General features: G+C 41.2%; 1 protein-coding gene across 1 annotated transcript in view; it reads right to left on the reverse strand.

Annotated features, from left to right (window-relative positions):
• Positions 1-297: 297 nt before the first annotated feature.
• The window catches only part of CLCA1 (chloride channel accessory 1), a 29,898-nt gene continuing 5,008 nt past the window's right edge, over positions 298-25,187 (reverse strand). Inside the window, exons 4-14 of the mRNA XM_015240662.3 lie at positions 22,772-22,877; positions 20,414-20,591; positions 17,123-17,341; positions 16,335-16,562; positions 10,187-10,361; positions 8,264-8,370; positions 6,083-6,298; positions 5,217-5,478; positions 3,955-4,125; positions 1,474-1,713; positions 298-662 (exon numbers count right to left, since the gene is read on the reverse strand). Coding sequence (XP_015096148.3) covers positions 298-662; positions 1,474-1,713; positions 3,955-4,125; positions 5,217-5,478; positions 6,083-6,298; positions 8,264-8,370; positions 10,187-10,361; positions 16,335-16,562; positions 17,123-17,341; positions 20,414-20,591; positions 22,772-22,877 — 2,267 coding nt within the window. The remainder of the gene's footprint in view (positions 663-1,473; positions 1,714-3,954; positions 4,126-5,216; positions 5,479-6,082; positions 6,299-8,263; positions 8,371-10,186; positions 10,362-16,334; positions 16,563-17,122; positions 17,342-20,413; positions 20,592-22,771; positions 22,878-25,187) is intronic.

Consider the following 25,187-nt stretch of genomic DNA (forward strand, 5'->3'; position numbering starts at 1 on the left):
CATACGCAACCACTCTTTCTATCATAACTGGAAAAGCTCCTTAAAGTGAATTAAAACATACTTCCATTTACTGATGCAAGCACTCCTTCTTTCTAATACTCAGAATCATTAGTAAATGAGCAAATGATTAAACTTTGGATTTAAGTAGCTTTAATATATGTATATCTGATTGTTTGGCATTTTATTTCATTACATCACCCGGTACAGTACAGGAAGTCTAGAAGACATTTTAGAAATTGTTTTATAATCAGAAGAAGGGTGGATGATTTGTTTATCTCAGGAAAACTCAGCCCTAGGCTACTGATATATGTGCAATTCTCCCAGCCACTTCCACACAATTTTAAAAACATGAATGCCGGGAATGGTACTATTGACAGTAATAGCAGGATAAGGAGTCTCTGAAGGGGTCTCTGGGGGAATAAACAAAGATACTTGTGCAACGTTGGAGATTTCTGACTTCAGATTGACCTTGTCAACAGCCTGTATAGCAATGAAGAGATCTGTGCCATTTGTTAAAGGGATGTTTTCTGGTTTGAACACAAAGACTTCCTCTGAGTTAGCCTCCTTTGGGATGAGATCAGTCGTGTTGACTTGAAGTGAATCGTTGAACTTATCTCTGAGATCAAGAATATCTGTGCTTATTCCAATGATGTATTTGTCAGCTAAAAAAAGAGATGTGACTTGTAATCTTCAAGTCTTAAAGAAACCTAAGAAATCTGTTAGAAACAGTATCACCGTCCCATAAAATTCTAATGAATAAATATAATTGATGGTCCATTATTTACAAGAATTAGTATCTTTTTTCCTTCTTATTTTTGTATCCTGACAGAGTGATAAATGCAACGCTGGATTAGGCTTGACTTACATAAAGCCTTCGTCTGCATTTCTGGGCAGAGCACCTCATTGAGAGAGGAGGTTGTTGAAATACTGCTTATTATTTTATTATTTGTAGAGTTTCTGGTACTGGTGCTCCTCAAACTTGAATTTACATACACAGCGTCCAGGTTTGGTAGGTCTGAAGTGAGGCCCAAGGTTCTACATCTCTAACAAGCATTCATGGGATGCCCACCCTGCTGTCCACAGACATTACTCTAAGAGGCAAAACCTGGAGGAACCTGAGGTTTCTTCCAAAGGACAGCTCTGCACCATAGATATCTGTGCTTTATTCCCATCCTATCTAGGAGCCATCACAAAAATTGGGGTTTATCAAAGCACAGTTTGGCACTTTTTCAGGAAAAAAACTGAGGATTGCCTATTCTTGGTTGAAACATCTCATACCTAAAGTAGGCCAGTTTTTCAGATTCTAAACTTCTCATATTTAAAAATCTCTAGCTTTCATCTCAGAGAATGTTCAAGATCCCTCCTGCCTTCTGCCCTCCACATGCATCATAACGTGCCTGCCTGCCTCACACCCTCTGCCCCTCTGCTTGGCTGCTCAACTCTCTTACAGGGTCCACACCCCGCTCAGCTTACCTCTTCCATGGTCGTAATCATCCCCAGGAGCTGTCCAAGTCAGATTAATGAGATTGTCGCCTTGGATTTTCGCCTTTAGGTCAGTGATTTTACAAGGTGGAAAGAGGTCAGGAATGGGAGCCTGTGGGACCTCAGAGGCCACAAATGAACCTCCCGAGGCTGCTCTGCTGAAATACACTTGGTTGCCTTGAAGATTGTCCTCATTAACTTCAGGTCTCGGTGGATTCCATTTTACTTCCCCTGCATTAAAAAATTTCTCAATACACAGCAAACAACTCTGTGAAATGGCTGTCCTTCCTTTTGTTTTGTATCGGATTACCTTCTTCCTAGTCTTCCCTTCCCCTTCTTTCCTCCCAAACACAAAATTTACTTTAGCTATTTGTTGTAAAGCTTCCAAATCAGGTTGCATCCGAGGGAAAAAAGCAAAGAGAGAATCACCGTTCTTTCTCTCACAGATATTTATTTCCTGAATATTTAGTGGAATGGCTTCTGCAATCGATTTTCATGACATCGGTCCTGGAATTGTTCTCTTCTTATCTTTTGGCCTCTCCTGACCTTAATCTTCCACAAGGTCAGTTTAAATACTGCCTCTGTTTTACACCTTTTCAGACCGCCTCAAACCACCTAGGCAATACTGTGGGTTTCATTGTCTTTCTTATCTATTTGTTCATCAATTACATGGGCCTTCAAGAATTGCCTTGATAATTTACTTGGTGTGTTTTTCTCTCTTTGTGTTTGTGTTTCATCTTTTTTATTAGATGGCAGCTTCGTACAAAATGTTTTATATTAGGGGTTCTAGGTTGTATGCTTTCGAAAAACTTGATTTTCTCAACGAGTGCATGAAAACCTAGTTCTTGTAGTAATTCCAATTTGCTTCATCTTCTTGTTGAAAGGTTGTATAAAAATCATTCTGGAATTCAAAAAAATACCCCCTTTTGCTCATCAGTGGGGTCCTCAGGCTCTTTTCAATAAAAATATTCCATAATACTTAACATGACATTACTCAGGCTTTACTTTCTCATAAACTCTACTTCTATAGCCCTTAAAAATTTTTGTCTGTAAAGACAGATTGACAATCATATCCATTAATCTGATCTTGGGCAAAGATGAAGTGAATCCTTTAGCAGGTTTAAATTTAGTTCAATTCACCAGTAGAGACTGTCTCTCTTGGTATCAAGGCTCAACAGGGGGTGAAGGGAAGAACATGGCATCCCAGTGCCAATCCAGTTGCTAATGCTGTTAGTAATGTGGACCAATAACCTCTCTAGCCTCTATTTCCCCATCTGTAAAATGGGATAATTAAGAGGAAGAGATCTACTAATACAACACTGAACATAATGCTAGATGTAGCCACTATACCAGTCTCCTGTGACTTCTTTCCCTAACTCAAAAAGGAGGGCAGGTGAGAATAAAATAAGCTGAGATGTTTAAAAGAGCTTTGGAAGCAATGATGTCTTTTAAAGAATTTTTCTTCCTATGACCACCTTTACATGAGGATGCATCACGTTTCAGAATCTTCCCTTTACTGAGCACAGCCCAAGTAAAGAGACAACTGGAGGCATCTTGGAGGAGCTGTTCTTACTACACAATAGTGCTGGGGCAGGAGCTGTCCAGAGTAGAATGGAAACCGACAGAAAACACATCCTGAAACTTATCAGGACTCAATCTGAGTCCTGATTCCAGCTCTAGTCCAGGCAAAGTGTTTCTAACCAAGATGAGTACGGCACTGTCTATTTCTTGGAGTACAATTTTCCCACATGCTCACATGTGGGCGCAGTGTGCTGGCTGTGTCAGTTCACTTACTGTTCTCCCTGGTCTGAGCAGGGAAGAGGAGGAAAAGGGGACAGTAGGGTTATGGTGATATTGATGTGGATAACAAGCTCCAAATTGCTATTTTTTTGATTCTGTGGAAATGCCTTTATCAGTAGAAAAAGCTTCATTACAAATATTTTAAAATTATTACAAGTAATAACATTTATTGAACACATTATTTACCAGCAACAGCTTACTCGATGTATTTTCTTGTTCGTTCCTCGTGTCTATCCCATGAGGCAGTTACCATTATTACCTATTTTATAATTGAGGCAAGTGAAGCACAAGAGATCACCTAGAATACTTTATTTGGTAGGGGCTGGGATTTGAACCAAGGCAGTCAAAATCTACATTCAACCTAGCAGTTTTCAACTAGGGGCTGTTTTGCCACCTAGAAGATAGTGGATCATGACTGGAGACATTTCTGATTGTCTTGACTGTGGGAGCTGCTTCGGATTTCTAGTGAATAGAGACCAGAAATGCTGCTAAATACGCTACAATCCACAGGATGGCCCTTCACAGCAAGGAATTATGTGGCCCAAAATGTCAACAGTGCCAAGGTTGAAAACCCCTGATTTAATTCTGCATGATTTTCTCCATAAGTTTAATGGTTTCCTCTTGATTCCAAGCCTTTTACTCAAGCAAGGTGTGTTATCATAGATTACTTACCATTCTCAATCCAGCCTGGTATGTACATGGCTCCACTCTGTTGAGGTGTCACCCTCTGAGATGCCATATTCACTCCTCCCAGAGCCCACACTTTTACACTGTATCTACCATTTGTATCGTAAGTTGTAAAATACCTTGAATAGATACCATCATTCTTAGTAGCATCAGCACCTTGACAGGGAAATGAAGGAGTCAATGAATATCCTAAAGGTAACTGGGCATTTGTATATTTCCAACTCATACGGGGGTTCAAATTTTTCACAGCAAACGTAATCTGGTATTATCTCCAAGAGAGTTTAGGATTTGACTATGTTAAGTACGAGGTATAATTCTTTTACCAGTGAGTGTGTGTGTGTGTGTGTGTGTGTGTGCAATTTCATATGTGTACATCCTGTCTTCCTGAGTTGTTGTCTTTTGTTTTGAAATTACAGGTCAAGTCATGTGTCTCTGTTACATCCAACATAGTACAAGGTAACTACCCAGTAAGTATCTGTTGAACTGAATTGAATCACTGTATGTTACTGGTGAGAAAAAGCATTACATGATCATTTTTTAAAATGTATCAGTTTTCCCCAAGGTAGAATTAATTAGGAAATTTATTTACAGAATTTGTTCTATTAAGATTACTTGCTTCACAGTAAATAGTTAAGTTCCTTCTAAAAGTAAGTGTAGATTTTTCTTTCTCTCTCCCTGTTAGACATCTTACATACAAAATAATAGGCAGAATTTTTACCTTGGGTGCAAGATCATATAGAAACCACATAGATATGAGTCACATATAACCATACTTGAATCCATCTCTGCTGCTTTCTAAATGTGAAAACCTGTTTCCATCTGTAATGTGGGGTTAATAATATATCAAAAGTGTGTGGTGAAGATAAAAAAAAAAAGATCTATTCATCTATGTCTCCATCCATCTATCTAATTTTCACACAAATTCCTAACACAAAATAGCTACTCATTCTTCTCCTCCCCTTTCAGGGGGTGTGGATTCCCACTGACAACTCCTTGGAGTCTCTGAGCCTGTTGCGTTTGAGCCACTGATGTGTCTGGTCTTTACAGAAGTGAAGGTTGGCCCGTTTCTGTTTTCCAACGTTTTGAAATATAGGAATTGTGGGGAGGCAGAGAGCTCCCCCAGCCAGAACCCTGATGCTGGACTCCCTGCTTCTAACTGTCCTCATCACAGCATGCCCTCCTGCTGTCCCCTGGTTGCCTTTTGGAAAAGAAAGGTATCTTCCTCAGTTCCTTGGGTAGTTGCTTACCTGCTCCATTGTCCAATAATTCCAATGTAACTGTTTTCCCATTCACTGATTCTATCAGGGCTGTGACCTTGGCCCTGAGAATTGGCAAGTCTCCTTGGTGAATCTTTGCATAAACTACCATTGGGTGAGGGAATTTGCCTGTGTCTTTGTCCATTTTAGAGGTCACTGTAACTGGAGGCAAGGTAGCACTGGATGCACGGGAGGTGACAGTCAAAGTCAGGGTTTGTGAGCTTGCTTGCAGGCTGTACTTCCAAGTGCCAACCTGTCCAAAACAAATGGAGACGTTTCCAGTTAACAACCTCAGGTAATACAGACCTGACTTCAGGGCCACCTACAGGAAGAGCCCATCTGATACAGGTACTTGGCAAGCGTATCTAAGATATTGATCCTCTCTCAGCCGAGGGAAACTTTGGTGAATTTGGACTAATTTAGTTCTTACTGTCAAGAAAATCCTAGCTGGGGTAAATGAGGTCTGAAAGCTGTGTCATTATCACAGCCCTGGTTTCTCAAGAGCAGGATTCAATTGACAGGTTCGAGACAGAGGAAATAGTTTTCATGGTGCCAAAGCGTCAAGGATCATTACGCATCTTGCCTGCTGTGTAATCAGAAGGTTCTCCTTTTACTACCTGGAGAAAATGTCACCAATGTTTTTATTGACTTTTTCTTGATTTACTATCACACTGAGTGATTTCCATTGGATGGTGATTTTTCCTTGTTCTCTCTTTTATTCAGTACTGGCTCTTTTTTAGCAACCACCCTTATTTAAAAAGCTATAGATTATTTATTTATAATTATTTACAGCTTATTCTGCAAAAGTTTTACTTTATCTTGTCAAATTGTGTGAAGGCAAAAAGCCGGGTCCATACCTTGGCAATGCCTGGGATTTGGAGGTAGGCCATTTTGGTTTGCTTGTCCACTACAAAGCCATCTTGTTTCTTTCCACTGGGATCCCAGAGAAGGATTTGAGGGGGAGCAGTTGTCCAGGTGACGAGAAACAAAGTGTCTTTTCCCACAGTGCTGTCCACAATCACTGTGCCGTTCATCCACTGACTGCTCTGGAGGGTTAATCCCTTACTCTCAAGCTGTTAAGAAAAACAACTCTTTACTTTCTAGAGAATATAGCTCCCATCACAGTCTCTTCCATTCTGCCTTCAGCTCTCAGTTGCCCCCATTAAAAAGGGTTCAGTGATGCCTGAGCTCTTGGTTTGATATTAGGATCTATTATGATCCAATTCTAAATTACTATTCCAGCCTTAGCTTCCACAATGTTGATTCCTACATTGCTGATTCAAACCAGACCACTTCCCCAAACGATTCTCATAAACTCCTGTCTCTATGACTGTCACATTCTCTGCTTTTCCTGGAAGTCTGTACGTTCATCTCCATTTGTCTAAGCCTCACCTATCTTTTGAAATTCAGTTCAAAAGTCACTTTCTCCATGAAGCTCTCACTGATGTCCATCTCACCTACCAGCTGAGAATAGTGTCTCCCTCCTTTCATCTCCATCAGTCCTTTGTTTCTATCACTCCTTTGATGCCCTCACACTGCGTCTTGCCTTATACCTACTGCTATACACAGCTCATCTCGTTACCAGATTATAAACTCTTACGGGGACTGAGTAGTACTTATTTTCACCCACATATGAATTGTCTGAATTGCAATGAATGAATTGCTAGGTCAAGTATTACTGAAGTCCTTATGAAGATAAATGAAATAAGTCAGTGACTGAGGCCAATTTGTTGTTTGGAGCAGAATGAAGGGGTGGTGGAGCAGAGGTAGAGGCAGAGAAAGTGTGATTTTGAGGATAATTTCCTAGATAATTATTAATGGTCCTTAAATTGAGATCCATTAGAAGATAGGGTGGCCTGATCATGGAGCCAGACCTTCTAGTTTTGTGGGTAGATTATGATCTAGGGTGTGGAGAAAGTGAGGGGTCCTGAGAGCTGATTCTTATCAGGGGGGTAAAGGAGTCCTGCCCATGTGTCTCTCTCTCTTTTAGATTTCTTAAATGCAAAAGTAATGGGCAGAAACTGATTGACTGTGAACTTGCCATTTCACCAGTTTACTTGCTTTTCTAAGACATGTTCCTCCCACTTCCAAACTGGGCTCTTGAGTTGATATTCCAAATCTGAGTTAGGATAACCCAAATGAGTACAACTGCTGTCTTCTTTGCCTGAACAAATGCTACATCGATAGACCAGAAAGCCTGCTGTTTTGAATTCTGTCATTATTTGGCTTTGATGTTACATTATTCCTTTACTTTTATTCACAATTAAAGTTACAACTCACACAGGTGTGGTGCTGACTGCTCACTCGCTCTAGCTTAAAATTCATGTGAATAATGTTTACTACTGTTAGAGAAGAGTCATTAAAATTACATTACATTTGTCCTTTTTAAAAAATGTCCCAAGACTTCTGAAATATATTTGGTTTTCTTGAGATTTTAGAACGAGAAGGGTCCATGGCAGTTTCCTGGTTCATGCCTGACTGAGAAACTGAGGCACAAGGTAACGTTCTTTGCCCACGGTCACGGAGTCAATGACAGACCCAGGAACAAGATGCAAGTTTCTGGGTTGACAACTTGGACTCCTTCCAGGACAAATCACTTCCCATCCATCATATGAAAATCTTGGCCAATACCAGGGACTTGAGGTAATGGAAAATAGTTCAAGAAATCCCTGAACACTTGTCCCAGAAAATTCAAACTGACACGATCCCCTCTGAAGAAAATTCTGAGCCAATTATATTGCTGTGGGTGCTCCTTAACAGATATTTAAAAAGACCCATTCTTGGACCCATTCTATTTTAATGTTTCTGATTTCTAAGAGGATGTCATTTAGTATTGTTCCCAGACAAGTAAACACTAACTGCCTTCTCTAAGTGAGTAGCGTTGCATTGTAGGAATGTTTAGTATCAGGCTGAAACTTCTATTTTATTCTTAATTCGCTGCTAGAAGAATGTAGAACTTAAAACTTTTAAACATTAAATTCTCCGTCTTGGCTATGATTATTTGTAAACAAGCAAAACTAAAGAGGAAAGACTCTGACCTGGATGGAGCGCTGGGAGACAGCTTTGTTTCCTGATGAGAGGGCGCCAAACGCATCAATGAGGCCGTTGTTCTGAGCCTGATCTGAAGCATATGTCTGTAAACCACCTAAAATGCAGTGACATTATCAGAGGCTATATTCCAGAAAGCAAGTATTTGCAACATTTTAGCTATTGCAAACATAGCAGAATACACAAACATGAATGTCCTATTGTGTTATTAAAGCATTAACAGATCAACGTCAAATAAGAGTCCAGATTAGCTCAGAAGCTGATACTAAATTTTTAATCCCACTAAATAGTAGCTTTAGCATCATCTTAGTTATTTGACCACTTCAGCTCTCTGCAAGGCAGCCACGAACCTCTGACAGACCAAAACTGGTAACTGAAATCTCATGCAGTAAGGGTCCTGTACTTTCACATGAGAGACTCCATCAAGCCTGACTCTGAGCCTACTGATTTATTCTTATTTTAGACAAAATCTTAGCGAGCTTGACTTTCAAGTTTTCTCCCAAATCAGAAAAGATGTTACAACAGCAGGAAATAACAGCTGACTAGGGACAGTTATAGGAAAGTATTATCTGTAGTAAACATGAGATTATATACCAGGCCATGCAGTCTCGGGCTGTTTAGAGCAGGTGTAACTAAGATAGTTGACGTGAGAGCACTTTTAAATTGTTAATGTCATCCAAAGTCTAAGGAGAGTGTTTTGGTCATCCCGTTGGGGCCTCACCCAGATCTCTTTGTCTGGGCTGGTGCATCTCTCCCCAGCTGCTGTAGGTGTTAGTGACTAATGGCATGGAGCTGCCTTCTTTTCTAGAGAACTGCCTTACCAAATGGGGCCGCCCTAGCTAGAGAAATTACATGGCCCCTCACCTCTGTCCTGCCCTGACAGTCATAGCCATTGACTGATGGACACCGTGGTACAAAAGGCCAGCCCTTTTTCAAGATTGGACCAAGCATGTTATCCAACCGAATGAAGAGCCCGCTGTAGGATGAGGCTTCAGCTAGCCTCTAAGTTCACATCTGTGCTTAGCTCCTTCCCTTGCCCCATCCTGCTCCCCACTGTCCCTTTCTCCTCAGAGCTCTCCCTCTGTGAATCATGTGCACCCAAACCCCTGTCTCAGGCTCTGCTTCTTGGAAACCAGCCTAAACCAGGAAGTGTTAGGGGCAAACAGTCCTGTCATTTTAGCTGGCTCAGAAGGCAACACAGCATAATAATTGACATCCATCATGCTGGCCCAAAGTGAAAAAAAATTTTTTTTCATAAAAACCTACTCTACTGAAGCAGCCAGATTCTTATAGGATCCATTTTAATCACCTGTCTGTATGTAGAAAATAGAAGCACAGCAGTTTTACAAAGAAACTGCATTGTACTCTGCATCTTCGGAGTGCCCTTCTGTTTGATTCAGCAGGCCCTTTGCCCTTCCCTGCTACTTCTTGTTCAAGTCCCAATTCAGATATCATCTTCCTAGACACCTCCTTCCCCTGATAAAGTCTGGGCTCCCTTCTTGGTGCCTATTGTACCCTCTGTTGCGAATAGAGCACTCATATCATGGTATTATATAGTGAGTGGCTTGTCCTCTGTCTCTCCTGGGTCTCCTAGGAGCTGCCAACTGAAGGTGAGTGGTTGCTGGCTAACCTCCTAGATTCTTTCCAGTCCTTATAAAGTGTCTGGGAAGAGTCTTGTGTTCTCTCTGGTGCTGGTGCCATCTTCTCCAGATGGCTCTAATCCTAGAACCAAGGCTTTAAAATAAATGTGTGCAGTCAGTTCTAAAGGTCATTTTGGGGCAAGGGCAGCTAGCTGGTCAATAAGTTTGCTCTCCCATCTGTCCCTGACCCATCCTTCCCCTACTGCCCAGTGCACCGGATCTCATAGTCCAGTGGAAGAGACAACACAGTGGACTCAGCAGAGTACCCTTCACCTGTCATTTTAGACAGCTCCTCTAGTTCCTTTGCTGCAGAGGGTCCTAGGGCAACTGTGTGGATGATGGCTCCACTTTGTTTCACATCATTAAGGCATGTGCTTATAGTGTTGTCCTCCCCATCGGTCAGTAACACAATTTCAGATCCATCTGTTGGGTATTTCTTCTTAATCACCTAAGGACATAATTTAAGCATAAGTTATCAGACTCAGGGTGGCCAGCGTGTTTGGAAAAACTTCCTTTAAAGGCAATGATCACTAGAAATGAAACTGAATTAGCAATTAAAAAAACTTCCCTACTAATAAAAGTCCAGGACCAGACAGCTTCACTGGGGAATTCTACCAAACATACAAAAACTCGTACCAGTCCTTCTCAAACTCTTCCAGAAGATTGAAAAGGAGGGAATACTCCTAAACTCATTCTGTGAAGCCACCATCACCCTGATACCAAAACCAGGCAAAGACACTACCAAAAAAGAGAACTATAGGCCAATATCACTGATGAACATAGACGCCAAAATCCTCACCAAAATACTAGCAAATAGAATCCAACAACACATAAAAAAGATTATACATCATGATCAAGTGTGCTTCATCCCAGGGACACAAGGGTGGTGCAACATACGCAAATCAATCAATGTAATATGTCATCATCCACAAGAGAAAGGACAAAAACCACATGATCATCTCAATCGATGCAGAAAAAGTATTTGATAACATTCAATACCCATTTATGATAAAAACTCTCACCAAAGTGGGTATAGAGGGAACATATCTCAACATCATAAAAGCTATATATGACAAACCTACAGCCAGTATAGTACTCAACAGTGAAAAACTCAAAAGCTTCCCACTAAAATCTGGGACAAGACAAGGATGCCCACTATCACCACTCTTATTCAACATAGTCTTGGAAATCCTAGCCACAGCAATCAGGCAAGACAGAGAAATAAAAGTGATCCAAACTGGAAAAGAAGAGGTCAAAGTGTCACTATATGCCAACGACATGTTACTATATATAGAAAACCCTAAAAGGTCCACACAAAAACTACTAGAAACAATCAAAGAATTCAGCAAGGTAGCAGGTTACAAGATTAACATTCAAAACTCAGCTGCATTTCTTTACACTAACGATAAATCAACACAAAAAGAAAGTAAAGAAACAATCCCCTTTAAAATAGCACCCAAAGTAATAAAATATCTGGGAATAAATCTAACCAATGAGGTGAAATGATTATACATGGAAAACTATAAAGCACTGATTAAGGAAATTAAAGAAGACTTTAAAAAAATGGAATGATATCCCATGCTCTTGGATTGGAAGAATCGATATTGTTAAAATGGTCACACTGCCCAAGGCAATCTACAGATTTGATGCAATCCCTATCAAATTACCCAGGACATGTTTCACAGAACTAGAACAAGTCATAATAAAATTTATAGGGAACGACAAAAGAGCTAGAATTGCCAAAGCATTACTGAAGAGAAAGAAAGAGGCTGGAGAAATAACTCTCCCAGACTTCAGACAATACTATAGAGCCACAGTCATCAAGACAGGATGATATTGGTACCAAAACAGACATATAGACCAATGGAACAGAATAGAGAGCCCAGAAATGAACCCACAAACTTTTGGTCAACTAATCTTCGACAAAGGAGGCAAGAATATACAATGAAATAAAGACAGTCTCTTCAGCAAATGGTGTTGGGAAAACAGGACAGCAGCATGTAAAGCAATGAAGCTAGAACACTCCCCTACACCATACACACACACACAAAAAAAAAACCTCAAAATGGATCAAAGACTTAAACATAAGACAAGATACAATAAACTTCCTAGAAGAAAATATAGGCAAAACATTATCTGACATACATCTCAAAAATGTTCTCCTAGAACAGTCTTCTCAAGCAATAGAAATAAAAGCAAGAATAAACAAATGGGACCTAATGAAACTTACAAGCTTCTGCAAAGCAAAGGAAACCATAAGTAAAACAAAACGACAACCTATGGAATGGGAGAAAATTTTTGTAGATGAAACTGACAAAGGCTTGATCTACAGAATATATAAGCAGCTCATATGATTTAATAAGAAAAAAAAACCCAATCCAAAAAAGGGCAAAAGAACTAAACAAGCAATTCTCCAAGGAAGAAATAGGCACATGAAAAAATGCTCAATACCACTAATTATTAGAGAAATGCAAATCAAAACTATGATGAGGTATCACCTCACACCAGTCAGAATGGCCATCATTCAAAAGTCCACAAATGACAAATGCTGGAGAGGCTGTGGAGAAAGGGGAACCCTCCTACACTGCTGGTGGGAATGCAGTTTGGGGCAGCCACTGTGGAAAACAGTGTGGAGATTCCTCAAACGACTAGGAATAGACTTACCAAATGACCCAGGAATCCCGCTCCTGGGCATATATCCAGAAGGAACCCTACTTCAAAATGACACCTGCACCTCAATGTTCATAGAAGCACCATTTACAATAGCCAAGACATGGAAACAGCCTAAATGCCCATCAACAGGTGACTGGATAAAGAAGAAGTGGTATATTTATACAATGGAATACTACTCAGCTGTATAAATGACAACATAACGCCATTTTGCAGCAACATGGCTGCTCCTGAAGAATGTCATTCTAAGTGAAGTAAGCCAGAAAGAAAAAGAAAAATACCATATGAGATTGCTCATATGTAGAATCTAAAAAATAAATAAATAAATAAATAAATAAATACATACATACATACATACATACATACATACATACATACAAAACAGAAACAGACTCATAGACATAGAATACAAATTTGTGGTTGCCAAGGGGGCCGGGGGTGGAAAGGGACAGATGGGGATTTCAAAGTGTAGAATATATAAACAAGCTAACACTGTATAGCACAGGGAAATATATACAAGATCTTATGGTAGCTCATGGAGAAAATAATGTGGCAATGAATATATATATGCTCATGTACAACTGAAAAATTGTGCTCTACACTGGAATTTGACACAACATTGTAAAATGACTATAACTCAATTAAAAAAAGTTAATAAAAAAAAAGGCAATGAGAAGAGAAATTCCAGGGGGTAATGAACAGAAGTGTCTGGGAATGGTCAGAACTCTGTCTCTCTCTCTCTTGAAATGGTACAATTTCAAATCTGCAACATTCATCAAGCTTGACAGTGGTCCTTCCTCTCTGTTGTCCTGCTGCAGAGAAGGCTCTATAAGGTCAGACACAGGGCAGTTCCAGGGATGCCCAGCACTGGAAAAGCAGAAGAGAAGGTTTTTCTAGTTTTCTTCCTGGGACCTCTCCTTGTCCGGCTTTCAGAGGTTCCCAGATGCCTTCAGAAACCACCCTCATGTAATGAGGGTAATCCTGGGGGATATTAGACTCAGGGCAGATTTTAGCCTGTGTGATATTCACCAGTCTGACCATACCAGCTGTTTATTGGTTCTGATTGGCCAGTACTCAGGTCACATGAATTATTAAAATTTGTAATATCCCCTCTGCTTAAAGCAAAGCATTTTGCTCATCTAAATCCTCAGTTCCTAGTTGTCCTATGACGTCTCTGTCTTAACTACTCCTGATTGACACAGATTACAATTTTTTACATGGTATAGTGAGACTACTGCTTCTTCCAGTGTTGGGTAAGATTGTGATAGAGGAAAAATTAGATGAAAGACTAGTGCTATCCATTTAAGAAGAGGAAGGCAAGAAATCACGCTCCCCTAAAGAGGGTGGGAGGAGGGACCCAGAAGTAGGGGAAACAGGCAATCAAACCTAAGTAACCCCCCTCTCTGGACCAGACTCTCAGAAAGAGCAGGCCCTCATCAGCAGGTTGGAAGGAAAGCTGGGCGTAGAGGTGCCTCTGGCCCACTCCGAGGCCAGAGAGCAGAGCTGGGACTACTGCCGTGGGAAGAGCCTAGAGCCCAGGAGCCTGTCCGGGGTGGCTGTGGCCTCAGCCTGACCAAGCTGCAGGGCCTGGGTGGCCAGAGAACGGGCTCGGTTTGGATTCCCTTGTCGCCTTCCCCACCACTGCTACGTGCTTTGGAAAACAGGCAGAAGTTCCAACACACCCCAGAGGGGAAGCAGAAGGCAGCTGACTTGAGAGTCGGTGGGCAAGAGGACAGTTCATCTTGCCATGGAGGCCGAGGGGGATATAGCCCCCCAAGGGCTGGACGTAGGGCGTGCGGATGCTCACGACTCTGCTCCAACAATGAGACCAGAGTGGGGCTGAGACAGCTGGGGAGACCAGTGGTCTGTGATCAAGCTAAGAAAACAAGCAAAGTGGCCCCAGCTCAGCAGACACCACTGCCAGACTGACCAGGGTCCTGCACCAGGGGCCGGGGGACTTGAGACAGCACAGGATCCATGGCCCTTTATCTCATCACCCTGAAGTCACACACAAGCTCTTCCTGCTCCCACACCCAGACTCTACAGGGCAGGAGGACCACGTAAACCCCAGCTGCCTCTCTCACCCGTTTGAGTGGGAAACGCAGAACCAGAAGTTCTTTCCACCTGGCGTTAGTCACTTCCCCTCGGGCTTTGCATGGCATAAATTTAGTATGACACGTCAGAGATTTCATTGTCAGTTTCCCTCCCTTATTTGCTTCTTTAATCAAAGCTTGGGTGAGTGACAGAGGCAGGAGAATGTAGACGTACGCAGGTGTCTGGAGAGGGGTTTTGCAGCTGACTGTGTATGCCATAGAAACCACTTACAGGGAACTGACTTTCAAAGTGGAATAAAAGGGCCAGAGGGACGGGCTGCATGTGAGGGAATGGCTGAGTCCGCTGTCAACATGAAACAGTGTGAGTTGGAAACTAAATGTTCCTGCTTCTGCTTGGGAATCAGGAACAGCCCCCAATGACATGTTGTGCTCCACAGCAGGCAGGGGGCAGACCGGGCCAAGACCTTAGACCAGCTAGCTTCTTTCGGCCTCTTATTCTTTATTTTATGGCCCTAAATAGCCTCTAAATAAATATAGAATATTCTCTTCTATATTTGGAGCAATTAAGCATCAATTGTGATCGAATAACTCAATTCAATTTTATTGACTGAGAACTTCCTGTATAAAAGATATCGTACCAGCAGCCTGGAGGTCAAAAGATAAGTCCTATCTCTGAAGAAGTTTTGTTTGAGCAAAGAATATGATAGAAAATAAGACAGAAGAACCAAAAATCATAAGAGACATTAAAAAAAGAAAAAAAGTTCATAGGATTCAGAAAGAGAAATTCTACACAGTTGAAAAGACAAGGAAGGATGTCAAGAAGTAGGTAGTGTCTGCGATGGTTATCTCAAGGAGAGCGATTTGTACAAAGGAAAGAAGAGAAGTGAAGTGGGGAGCTGGGCTGGCAAAGGACAGGTGATCCAATTTGCTTAAACACAAAATACTTGGAAGAGAGTGCCAGGTACTTAAGCCTGAAAAGGTTAGGCAGGGGCTATATTGTAGAAATAACTTAAATATTAGACAGAGAAAATTTCACTTGATTTTTTTGAAAATGGGGGGACATTGATATCTAAGTAGAGGGGTGATGTGACTGGCTGGTCAGGTGGGGTCTTTGGATACACCTGCAATACAATTATAATTACAGTCCCTAAGGCTTCCTATTTCAATAAGCAAACCATTTGCTTGCCAAAAGGAAGTCCTATATACTCAGAAGTTTGGGGGGTTAGGCTGCCTCAAAACTTTACCATAACTCAGAGCTCCTTTCTTTCCTCACAGAAGATACCCTCTTAGCATCCCTGTGTGCCCTTCTTCACAGCGCTCGCTACAGTTCATGTTTATACACTCACTTGTGTGACTATGTAGTTAATGATTCTCCCCCACATAAGATCATGGGCTCCATGGCAGCAGATGTGGTGTCTTAATGCACAACACAGCGCCCCGCATGTAGCAGGCACACCACGCATGTTTCAAATGCATGCAGAAAAGCATGAATGCATAGGTGCAGAAAAACACAAAAGCGTGAATGAATTTGTTAACAAAAGCTTCAGGGGCCGGCGTCATTGCATCATTGGAACCATCGCTCTGCCCTTGGTTGCCTAATTCAAATAGACACTAGACTGTATGAAAACACTGGAAAGCGGACATAGGAGACACAGATTATAAACACTGGCAAACTATGGTAGGGGAACGTGTCTCACAGTAAATGCTGATCGAAGCCCGGAGCAGATGGACGTTCCTCCTGAGGCCACCGTGGGTAAGCTTCTGGTCAGCATGTCTCTTTCAGTGCCACTGTTTATCTGTATGAGTTGACTTTTCACATAGGCAGCTCTGTCAAATGTCACCATCCCAACCCAGGACCCTTGTTCAACTGTCTGCAGAAGGAAAAGTTTGCCTGCTTGGTTGAGTCGGTTAAGGCGGTCACCTGCCTGAATGGAGGAGCAGAAGAAAAGCAGTCAGGCTGGGTTTAGATGGGCAGACTCACAACAGAACAGGCTAGAGGGAATCTGGAAGTGGCGGCCACAATGTAGAGTAAATGACAACAAGCTGATTCAAGGTATATCCTTCTACAGAGGAAAACCCCTCCTTTATATTTTGTAGAACCTTCGGACAGGATTTTAGGGCTTTTGTATAAATAGCCCTAACAGATAAGCCAGATTTGACTTCAGTTCAGTCATTAGTTCAACGCCCTGTAATAGTTCCATAGACCTACATGTTGTCAGGGAAACATACAAAAATGTTAATGCCATGTAATTCATCAGATCTGCTCACAGATTGAAAGCTAATGCAATTTGGCAAATGAGACACCTGATGCTGAGTTTCTGCTGAATAAAACCAAGGTGGGTATTTCTGATGGAAGTGTTGTTGTTGTAACTGTTCTGACCCTTGGGGTCGTGTTTATTTTCAGCCAGTTCCAAGTTGTGGTCCAAATCGTACTGTGTACAAATATGAGACCCGCATCCAGAGGACCAGGACTCGCGGAACGTACCGCCATGCTTCCAGACTTATCGAGGACTAAACACACGACTCTTTGTCCGATCTGCAGCAGTGAGAAGGTGGGCTTGGGTGGCTCTGCTGTCATAGGAGCAGTTTTCTTAAAGTCCTCAGAACCTTGGATCACTTCCCATGTGCTTCGGAGATTGCATTTTTGGTTTTGCTCGTTTGGGGCTTCTTTGTTGTGGTTTTTTTTGGTACAGAATTCAACCACCTGAAATTGTCAATAAAATGGTAGAAAGAACAATGAACTACTTGTTAAAATCCTTTAATAATTTACATTTAATTTTAATTAATAAAACACATCTAAACTGACATTTAAAATATTTTAATTCCCTGTCCTCCTCCCCAGTCTGCTCTGTTAACCCATAACCTTGGCTCAATCTCAACACAGTCATTTCAGAGCACTGCTGGGGAAAATCAGTCATAATTCAGAGTTTCTATCTCAAACGTGTCTTCGACCTCATTGGACCCCTCGTGCTCCTCAGCAATCTATTTACCTGCTCTTGGCTTCCATCCTGATTCTCAAATTTGCTGTTTCAAGTAATCACTACGATCTGCAAGCCATTTGCTTCTCAAAATTTCTCTCTTGGTACCGTCTTATCTCTCCATCCTTTCACTTGCTGCTCATTTCCTTACTTCCCACTCACCAACACCCTGCATTCCAACTTTCAACAGCCAACATCCCAGCTCTCTCCAGAATCCACGGGGAGGTCCCACAGGCTCCTCAAACTTCACGTGCTCATTGCTGAACTCACCACCTTTCCTCCAGCTCTGCTCCTCCCCATCATCAGGTGTTTCCTAACTTGATGTCGCCACTGTCAATTCAGTCAGGAATAAGTAGAAAACTGAGTTTTCCTACCTTCTTCCCTCTACGAAATAACCGAGACCAATACATTTCACTCTCTCCAGCTCAGCATCTTTTCTCCTTCTCCAAAGGAACCTCCACCATTCAAGCCCTCGTGGTCCTTCCCTCAGAATGGTGCAGTCTGCTGTCTGACTTTTCCATCTCACTCCTGTACTTCTAATCATTCTGTGGCTCACCGTTGCTCACGCACTACAGTCTGGACTACCCCGCACAGCAAACAGCAATCTCCACGGCTGGGACTTCCCCTTCGCTCTCCATCCTCGCCCTGGCTATGCGCTCCAAGTCTCTGATTTCCCCCCACTGAAGCCTGTAAGTGCTCAGACTTGCCAGACAGTTTTATTATCTCTGTGTCTTTGCTCAGGATTCCCACTTGGTCAAGGGGCTCCTCTTCCTCTGTCTTCTGCGTTGTGAGCTTTACCTTCATGTTTTCAAAATGTTTTCTCATTTCATATCCTTCCGCAGAAGAATTCCCACTCAACCCTCCGGGCTTGCAGGACCCCCCAGAAACTTCGATGAGGCCCCTTTAACCCTGTAGTGCACTTCTTGGGATGTGGATCCGTCTGTGACACATTAAATGTGTCTCATTAAATTTTCCTTCCTCAAAATTTAGCCCTATGCCTGACACATAAATAAAGCTGAATATAAGTTTGTTGTTTTTTAGTAATCTTAACCGATCTGCATGTCAGTTTTTTTAATCTAAAAAATGGCAATAGTTGTGCAAGAATTATATGTGAAAATATGCAATAGCGACAATACTAATACAGCCAATGATAGTGTCTACCCCTTTCTGAAGTTTTCTATCCCTGGCATTTGGGGGAACGAAGAAGGTATAGCCTAGCTCCTCCTATCGGTGACTTTGCAGTATTACCATTCAATTAAAAAGATTAAATATCTGGGATTCTAGGAATTTAAAAAGTAATCAGTAGCTATAAAACACCTGTTTTTCTCTTTATCTGTATTTTTTCAGATTGTTTTGGTAGTGTTTCCATATTATCATTATGGCTACTTGTAGCAAGGGAACCTGAAAAATTTCCATGTAAACCCCAAGCAGAGTTTCCCAAACTTGACTGTGCATCAAATTTAACTATGATTAATGTAAAACTATCCAGGCCCCCGTCTGGGAAGCTTCTGAGTAAGTCTGGAAATAAACCGTGAAGCCGGACTGAAGGGCAGCCCTGGCGAACCATGCGCATCGCATTTTTAAAGCTTACGCTGCATTGTTACAAACAGACTCTTGCAAGTTATTTCGTTCTCTATTCCAAAAGGGAAACATAATTTTATGTAAGAGACTGGAAGATAAGAGGCACTCCTCACTGCAGTCAGTTAACTGATGCACTTATCTTAGTTTGTGCAAATTTGCTGATGTATATGCTTGGCATTGATAAAGAAAGATAATTTGTCAAGTCTATTTTATGGCCAGTCTGTCATTAAAATAATCATTGAGTAGTGCAAATGGTCCCTGACTTATAATGGTTCAACTTATGATTTTTTGAATTTATAATGGTGCAAAAGCAATACACATTCAGTAGAAACCATACCTGGAATTTTGAATTTTGATCTATTCCTGGGCCAACGATATGTGGTAGGATACTGCCTGGTGATGCTGGGCAGTGAGCCACAGATCCTAGTCAGACACATGACCATGCAGGTACCAACCTATACACTCACAGCCATTCTATACCCATACAACCATTCTGTATTTTACTTCAGAACAGTAGTCAATAAATTACATGAGATACACAACATTTTATTATACTACAGATTTTGAGGTTAAATGATTCTGCCCAACTGTAGACTAGTGTAGGTGTTCTGAACACACTCAAGGCTGGCTAGGCTAGGCTATGATGTTAGGTAGGTTAGGTATATTAACTGCATTTTCAGCTTACAGTGTTTTCAACTTACTATGTTTCGTAAGTGGAGGAAGATCTGTATTTTAAAGCTATTAAAACTAGGCACAAACTCCCTAAGGGCACCAACACTCTTAAAAAGATAGATGTTACTTAACAACCGAAAGCAAATATGCAGGCTGAAGACAGATCTCCGAAAATTAAATTAAAGGCGACTGATCATGTCCGTATTAACCAATAAAGGGAAGTGCTTGATCCCCCTGGGTAAATTTCTTCCTTAACTGATTTTTGTGCTTGTCTGTCTTTAAGGACATTTAAAGTAATTCTGAGCCCTTAAACTAAAAGCTAGTGTGAGGGAGATGATGAAGCAGCAAAAATGGACTTAAGAATGGGGCCTAGGGAAGATAGGACTTTATCTCCGATTTTGTATTTCCACCTTGTCCCACAGAGACTCAGCTGCTCACTGATAATTTCCTAACATTAGACCCTGTCTTGCAGAATCTGGGATTAAAAACCTCTTTAAATTCATATGTCAAGAAAAAAGGAAAATAAGAGCGAACAGGGTACTTACAGAACCAATACTTTGTGAAAACATTATGGAAGCCTTCTCCATCTGGTCCCTACCAGGTATGAACTCACAGCCCTTTTCGTACAGTCCTGTTACTTTGTCACGTTTGCATGGTCTGGTGATGCAGCTGCCTCCCTGACACGATGGTCGTGCGGTTTCACCTGTAATACCTGCCGAGCATCTGAAAATATATTAAGGTTTGATGTCTAGGTGATACGATAGTTTTGAAGGGTTGAACTCTGTGGTCACGTTCTACAGATGGCCTTGTCTATAATCTCCTTTCATAATTCAAGAAACCAATATATCGCCCTAAATAGAAAAGTTACTGAATTCTCATTAATTTCCATTTGCCAGAAAGTATCTGAGCGCTTTCCAAAACGATATCAGAGTGTTTCTATGCAGCAGAAAAGCTGAGGCTGGCTTACGGTTGCTGTTAAGAATTAAGAAGAATCAAAGTCCTAAAGCACTTCCCAATTCAGTCCCCTCTTTCCTGGAAAATCAGGAGCCCTCTGGCTTCCCTCAGAAGTCTTGCTGACATTGTTTGCTGTTTGTTTTTGTTGCTTTGATCTAACTACTTTATGTCATATAATTTTTGTATACTTCTTATACGTTCTTAGGTATTTTAGATTTTTCTTTATATGCTTAAGAGTTTTTTGCTATTACAAATGGAATGCTTTTTACCCACATCTTATTTTTTTAATATATGAATAATAGACGAACACTATAAAAAATTTGGGAAATAGCAAAACAGTATAAAGAAGAAAAGAAAAAAATCATGTCCCACCATCAGAGATAAACTACTATTAACGTACTGAAACATTTCCTTCTCTGTATATCAGCATAATATTCTGCATACAGCTTCAGCTTTGCTTCCTGCTTTTAAAAAAACTTAGTATTTTAGTACGTTTAAATTTTTAACGTATTGTTATGATTCATAATATTCTTTCAAAATAATATTCTTTCAAAACGGTCTTAATAATTTCATGTTTTGGTACTATAATATGACTTCAGCCTAATTTACTTAATTTGGTCCCCCCTTCCCACTTGTCAGTACTAAAAATAACATTTCCATGAATAAATAAAATCTCACATAAAATTTTGACTCTGTAGCCAAAAGCTGCCTACATGACTGATTCCCGGAGTGAATTAGCAGACCCCCAAATCTGAGCGTCTTCTAGCTTGTTGATGGAGCTCGTTCTGTCGCTTCCTTTAAGATAGATTGTCAAATGTGAAATGAAACTGGATCAAGAAATAGGAGTTTGAACGTGATCCAGAACTGGGGAGGGGGAGAGCAGTGATGCTCCCGCGGGAGAAGTGGGAAGCCAAGGCTGAGCTCCGAGCCCAGGGCAGCCTCCCTCGGAAACTGCCGAGTAAAGACAGTCACAAACCGAAGCTGAGCGCGGCTCCCGAAACTGCCGTCAGGGGAGCAGAACTGGTGGCAAAAGTGAAGAGGGGTGTCGTGCCAGCTTCCAGTCTCTAAAAAGAGGTTGTGGTTTTTAACACAGGCACAAATGTTCAAGGTTATCAAAGTCCTTTCAAGAACCTATTGGAATAATCATTGACTTTTCTTCTTTACTTGGCATACCATGTTACTTACTTACCTGGCATCACCGCACTTTCAGATTCCTGGAAGGTATCCTTCTTGGCCTCCGTGTGTTCGTTAATCCCTTAACTCTGTCAGATGTAATTTACTATGCTTTTATTTAAAATCATTTTAGAAAGCTGCATCTACAGGATTCTTTCTCATGCCACCTGTCAGGTTTTAGTACTTGAATTATGCTAGCTCTTCAAAATAAATTGGGAATTTCCCTACCTTTTATGTTTGTACTAAAGTGGTATATATTCACTGAAACTTTTGGTTGCAAGAGCTTACCCATAAAATCATGGCAGCCAAGGTACTTTCTAAGTGTTCAATTTGCTTTCTACTGACACCACTCAGGGTTTTATTCAAATTGGGAGGAGTTTTCTGTCTTGTTTCAATATTCGGGCTGTCTTTCAGCTAAGTTCCCGCCTCTCCCGGGCCCATTCATACTGACATAGTCCACAGAGATGGCATTCTACCTTCCAGGCACTAAAGCTCTGTTCACGTCACTGATTATGATACAGGAGGATGGAGACGCTGAACATAGCACCTGTGGATTTCTTCCAGCCGTACACACAGTAACTGCAGAGTAGAGAATTCAACTAATGGAAGCACTTGTAAAGTGAACAAAAGTGGCAGTTTTGGGGGAATCTGAAAAAGAAGGTACTAAGAGAATGAGAGCTAGAAAATGAGACACAAGATTGATATTTTTAAGTAGTCAAGACAAAATTGGTTGCAATTTAAAATAGTTTGGGAAGAGTTCATCAAAATATACACACATGACTGGTTTGATTCTCCTATTGGATAAGTAGAACTTCTGGTCAGTGTTGTACTCGTTAAATACTCCCCAGCGCAGATGAGCCCATTCGTGGACAAATGCCCTTCCTGTGAAAAAATATTTTAAACACCTGGTTAGCAATAAAAATGGCAAAATTATCCTCTTAAAAGGAGAAAACAGTTCTTCTGAACGTTATTATGCTTTGCTATGTTTTTAAATTAAGAGTGTGATTTCCTTAGAAAGAACAATCTAATATGACAATTGCACGTTTCTGCAAAGTACAACTACTTATTTTGGGTTAGGAAGTGTTAATTAGGCTCCTAGGGAGTGCCGGGCAGCTATTCATACAAAGAAAACACAACTGCCCTGTCCTCACCTAGCTCCTGGTCTAGCAGATGACACACAGCATTTTAGATAATTAAAATCCTTGGCAGTGCAAGTGTAATGACGGAGGTCGGTGAAGGCTGCTGTGAGAGCCAGAGGCATGCACAGGGCAGCTGGGGAGGCACCCTCAGTAGGTCCTTCTTCCTCGTGGCTCATATATGGACAAACCTCAAGGCCTGCCTACTCCACATCTGCCTTTTTGCTTTGACCTCTTCTCATCTTTCCAGTCTCATTGCCACTTAATCCAGAATTGCTGCAAGTCACCCATTGGCCTCCATGTCTCCAGTCTTCAGTGGCTCCCCTGTGGTGCTCAGTATGCGTATGAAGTCCCTGATGACTCCGGCCCTCCTCCTCTCTGCAGCCGTCCTTCCTGCTGTTCTCCACCCACCTCTAAAACTCTATAGTGACAGTGAATTCCTGAGCTCCTTTTACTTTCTAGAGCCACACCATGCTCTTGCTCCTCTCTGCTCATTCTTACATAACTTTCCTCTGCTTGGGATACTGTCTGCGTATGTTGACTGGATAACTCCTACTCTTCTTTCAAAATTAAGCTATACCCACCTAGACGTCTTCTCGGACATCCCCAGGCTGGTCCAGGTACCCCTCCTTTTCGCTCTGACTATATGCCATGATGGCATTTATCATGTTCTACTGTCATTGCTCTTTATGTGCCCGTCTCTCGCTGCAGACACTTGTCTTCACGAGGACGAGTATCGTGACTAATTGGTTGCCATGCCTTGGCACGTACTGTCTAGAACTTAATAGGTGCTCAGTGAGTATTTGCTAAATTTGGGTGAATCTTTGTGACTAATGTACAGCTCAGTTTTTCTGGGCTGTAAATCCCTAGGTAGGCTGAATTTGGAGAGTTGAGAAAGGAGGTGCATCTTAAGTAAGCCCTATATCTCACATTAAGGCTTTAGACCGTTCCAGGTGCTAGGGAACAGCTGATGGCCTTTTGAAGATAAGGAAAGACGGTGAGGGTCAGGCGTGGAGTCATCACACAGGAAGGAGAGAGTATAAAGGAATGATGTTATATACGGTGACCTTGATGGCCAGAGTGGGCTCAGGGGTGGGATGGCATAGTTAGGTAAAGCAATTCAACACAGGTTTTTTGAGCCATACGTTGGAAATTTTCTGTTCCTCTTATAAAGGTGTTGTTAAAATAGCAACAAAGAGTCTTTCTGATAAGGTCTGTAAGTTCTCTAGGGTATTTGGGGTGGGATAGGCACCTGTGCTCTTTTGTTTGCTTGTTTGTTTTCTCTGCCTTGCCTATTTAAATCAAGAAAATCAATCTGGTTCTAATCTTTTCAAGCGAGTAAAGAAACCTAGTACTAATATTATTAGTTAATCTAATTAGTTAATGCTAATCACACTTGATTATACTGGATAGTACATATTATATATACGCCACTGCTTGCTTCTTTTAATATTTCCTCCAAAGATTGCTCTATTTGTTTCATATGGGAATGATAAATGATATTTTTGTGAAGGAAATTTTGACTTTTTCTTTAGTCATCTTTCTGAGAGCTGAACAACAAAGAATATTCTGTCTGGTACTCAAAGTGTGGTCCATGGTTGGGCAGTATCAGCATCACCTGGGAGCTTGTTAAAAAAATTCTGAGTCCCAACCCACACCTACTGAACCAGAATCTTCATTTTAAAAATCGGTTTATAATTTGAATGCCCATGAACGTCCGAAAACATTGTGCATCTCTGCCATCTGGTGGATACTATCTGAATTGCAGGCAGGGAGGGTCGATCTGTTCAGGGGTTTCCCCACAGAGCCATAGAAACCTAACACTACATACTAGACTATTTTACACTTATTATCTGACACTAATTCTCCAAATTAAAAAAATTACACATATATGCAAAATATGAAGAAAATAAATTTCTAACTGAGAAATGCACTATTCTGAATCTATTTTACATGGAAAAAAGTGCTGTAGTAGTTTATTTGGTTTTTTATGTGCTTACTCAGAAAGATAATGCTATTGTTGACTTACTTGGAACATAAAATTTATTCAACTATG

This window comes from Vicugna pacos, chromosome 13 (assembly GCF_048564905.1).
Source record: "Vicugna pacos chromosome 13, VicPac4, whole genome shotgun sequence".
Lineage (NCBI taxonomy): Eukaryota > Metazoa > Chordata > Mammalia > Artiodactyla > Camelidae > Vicugna > Vicugna pacos.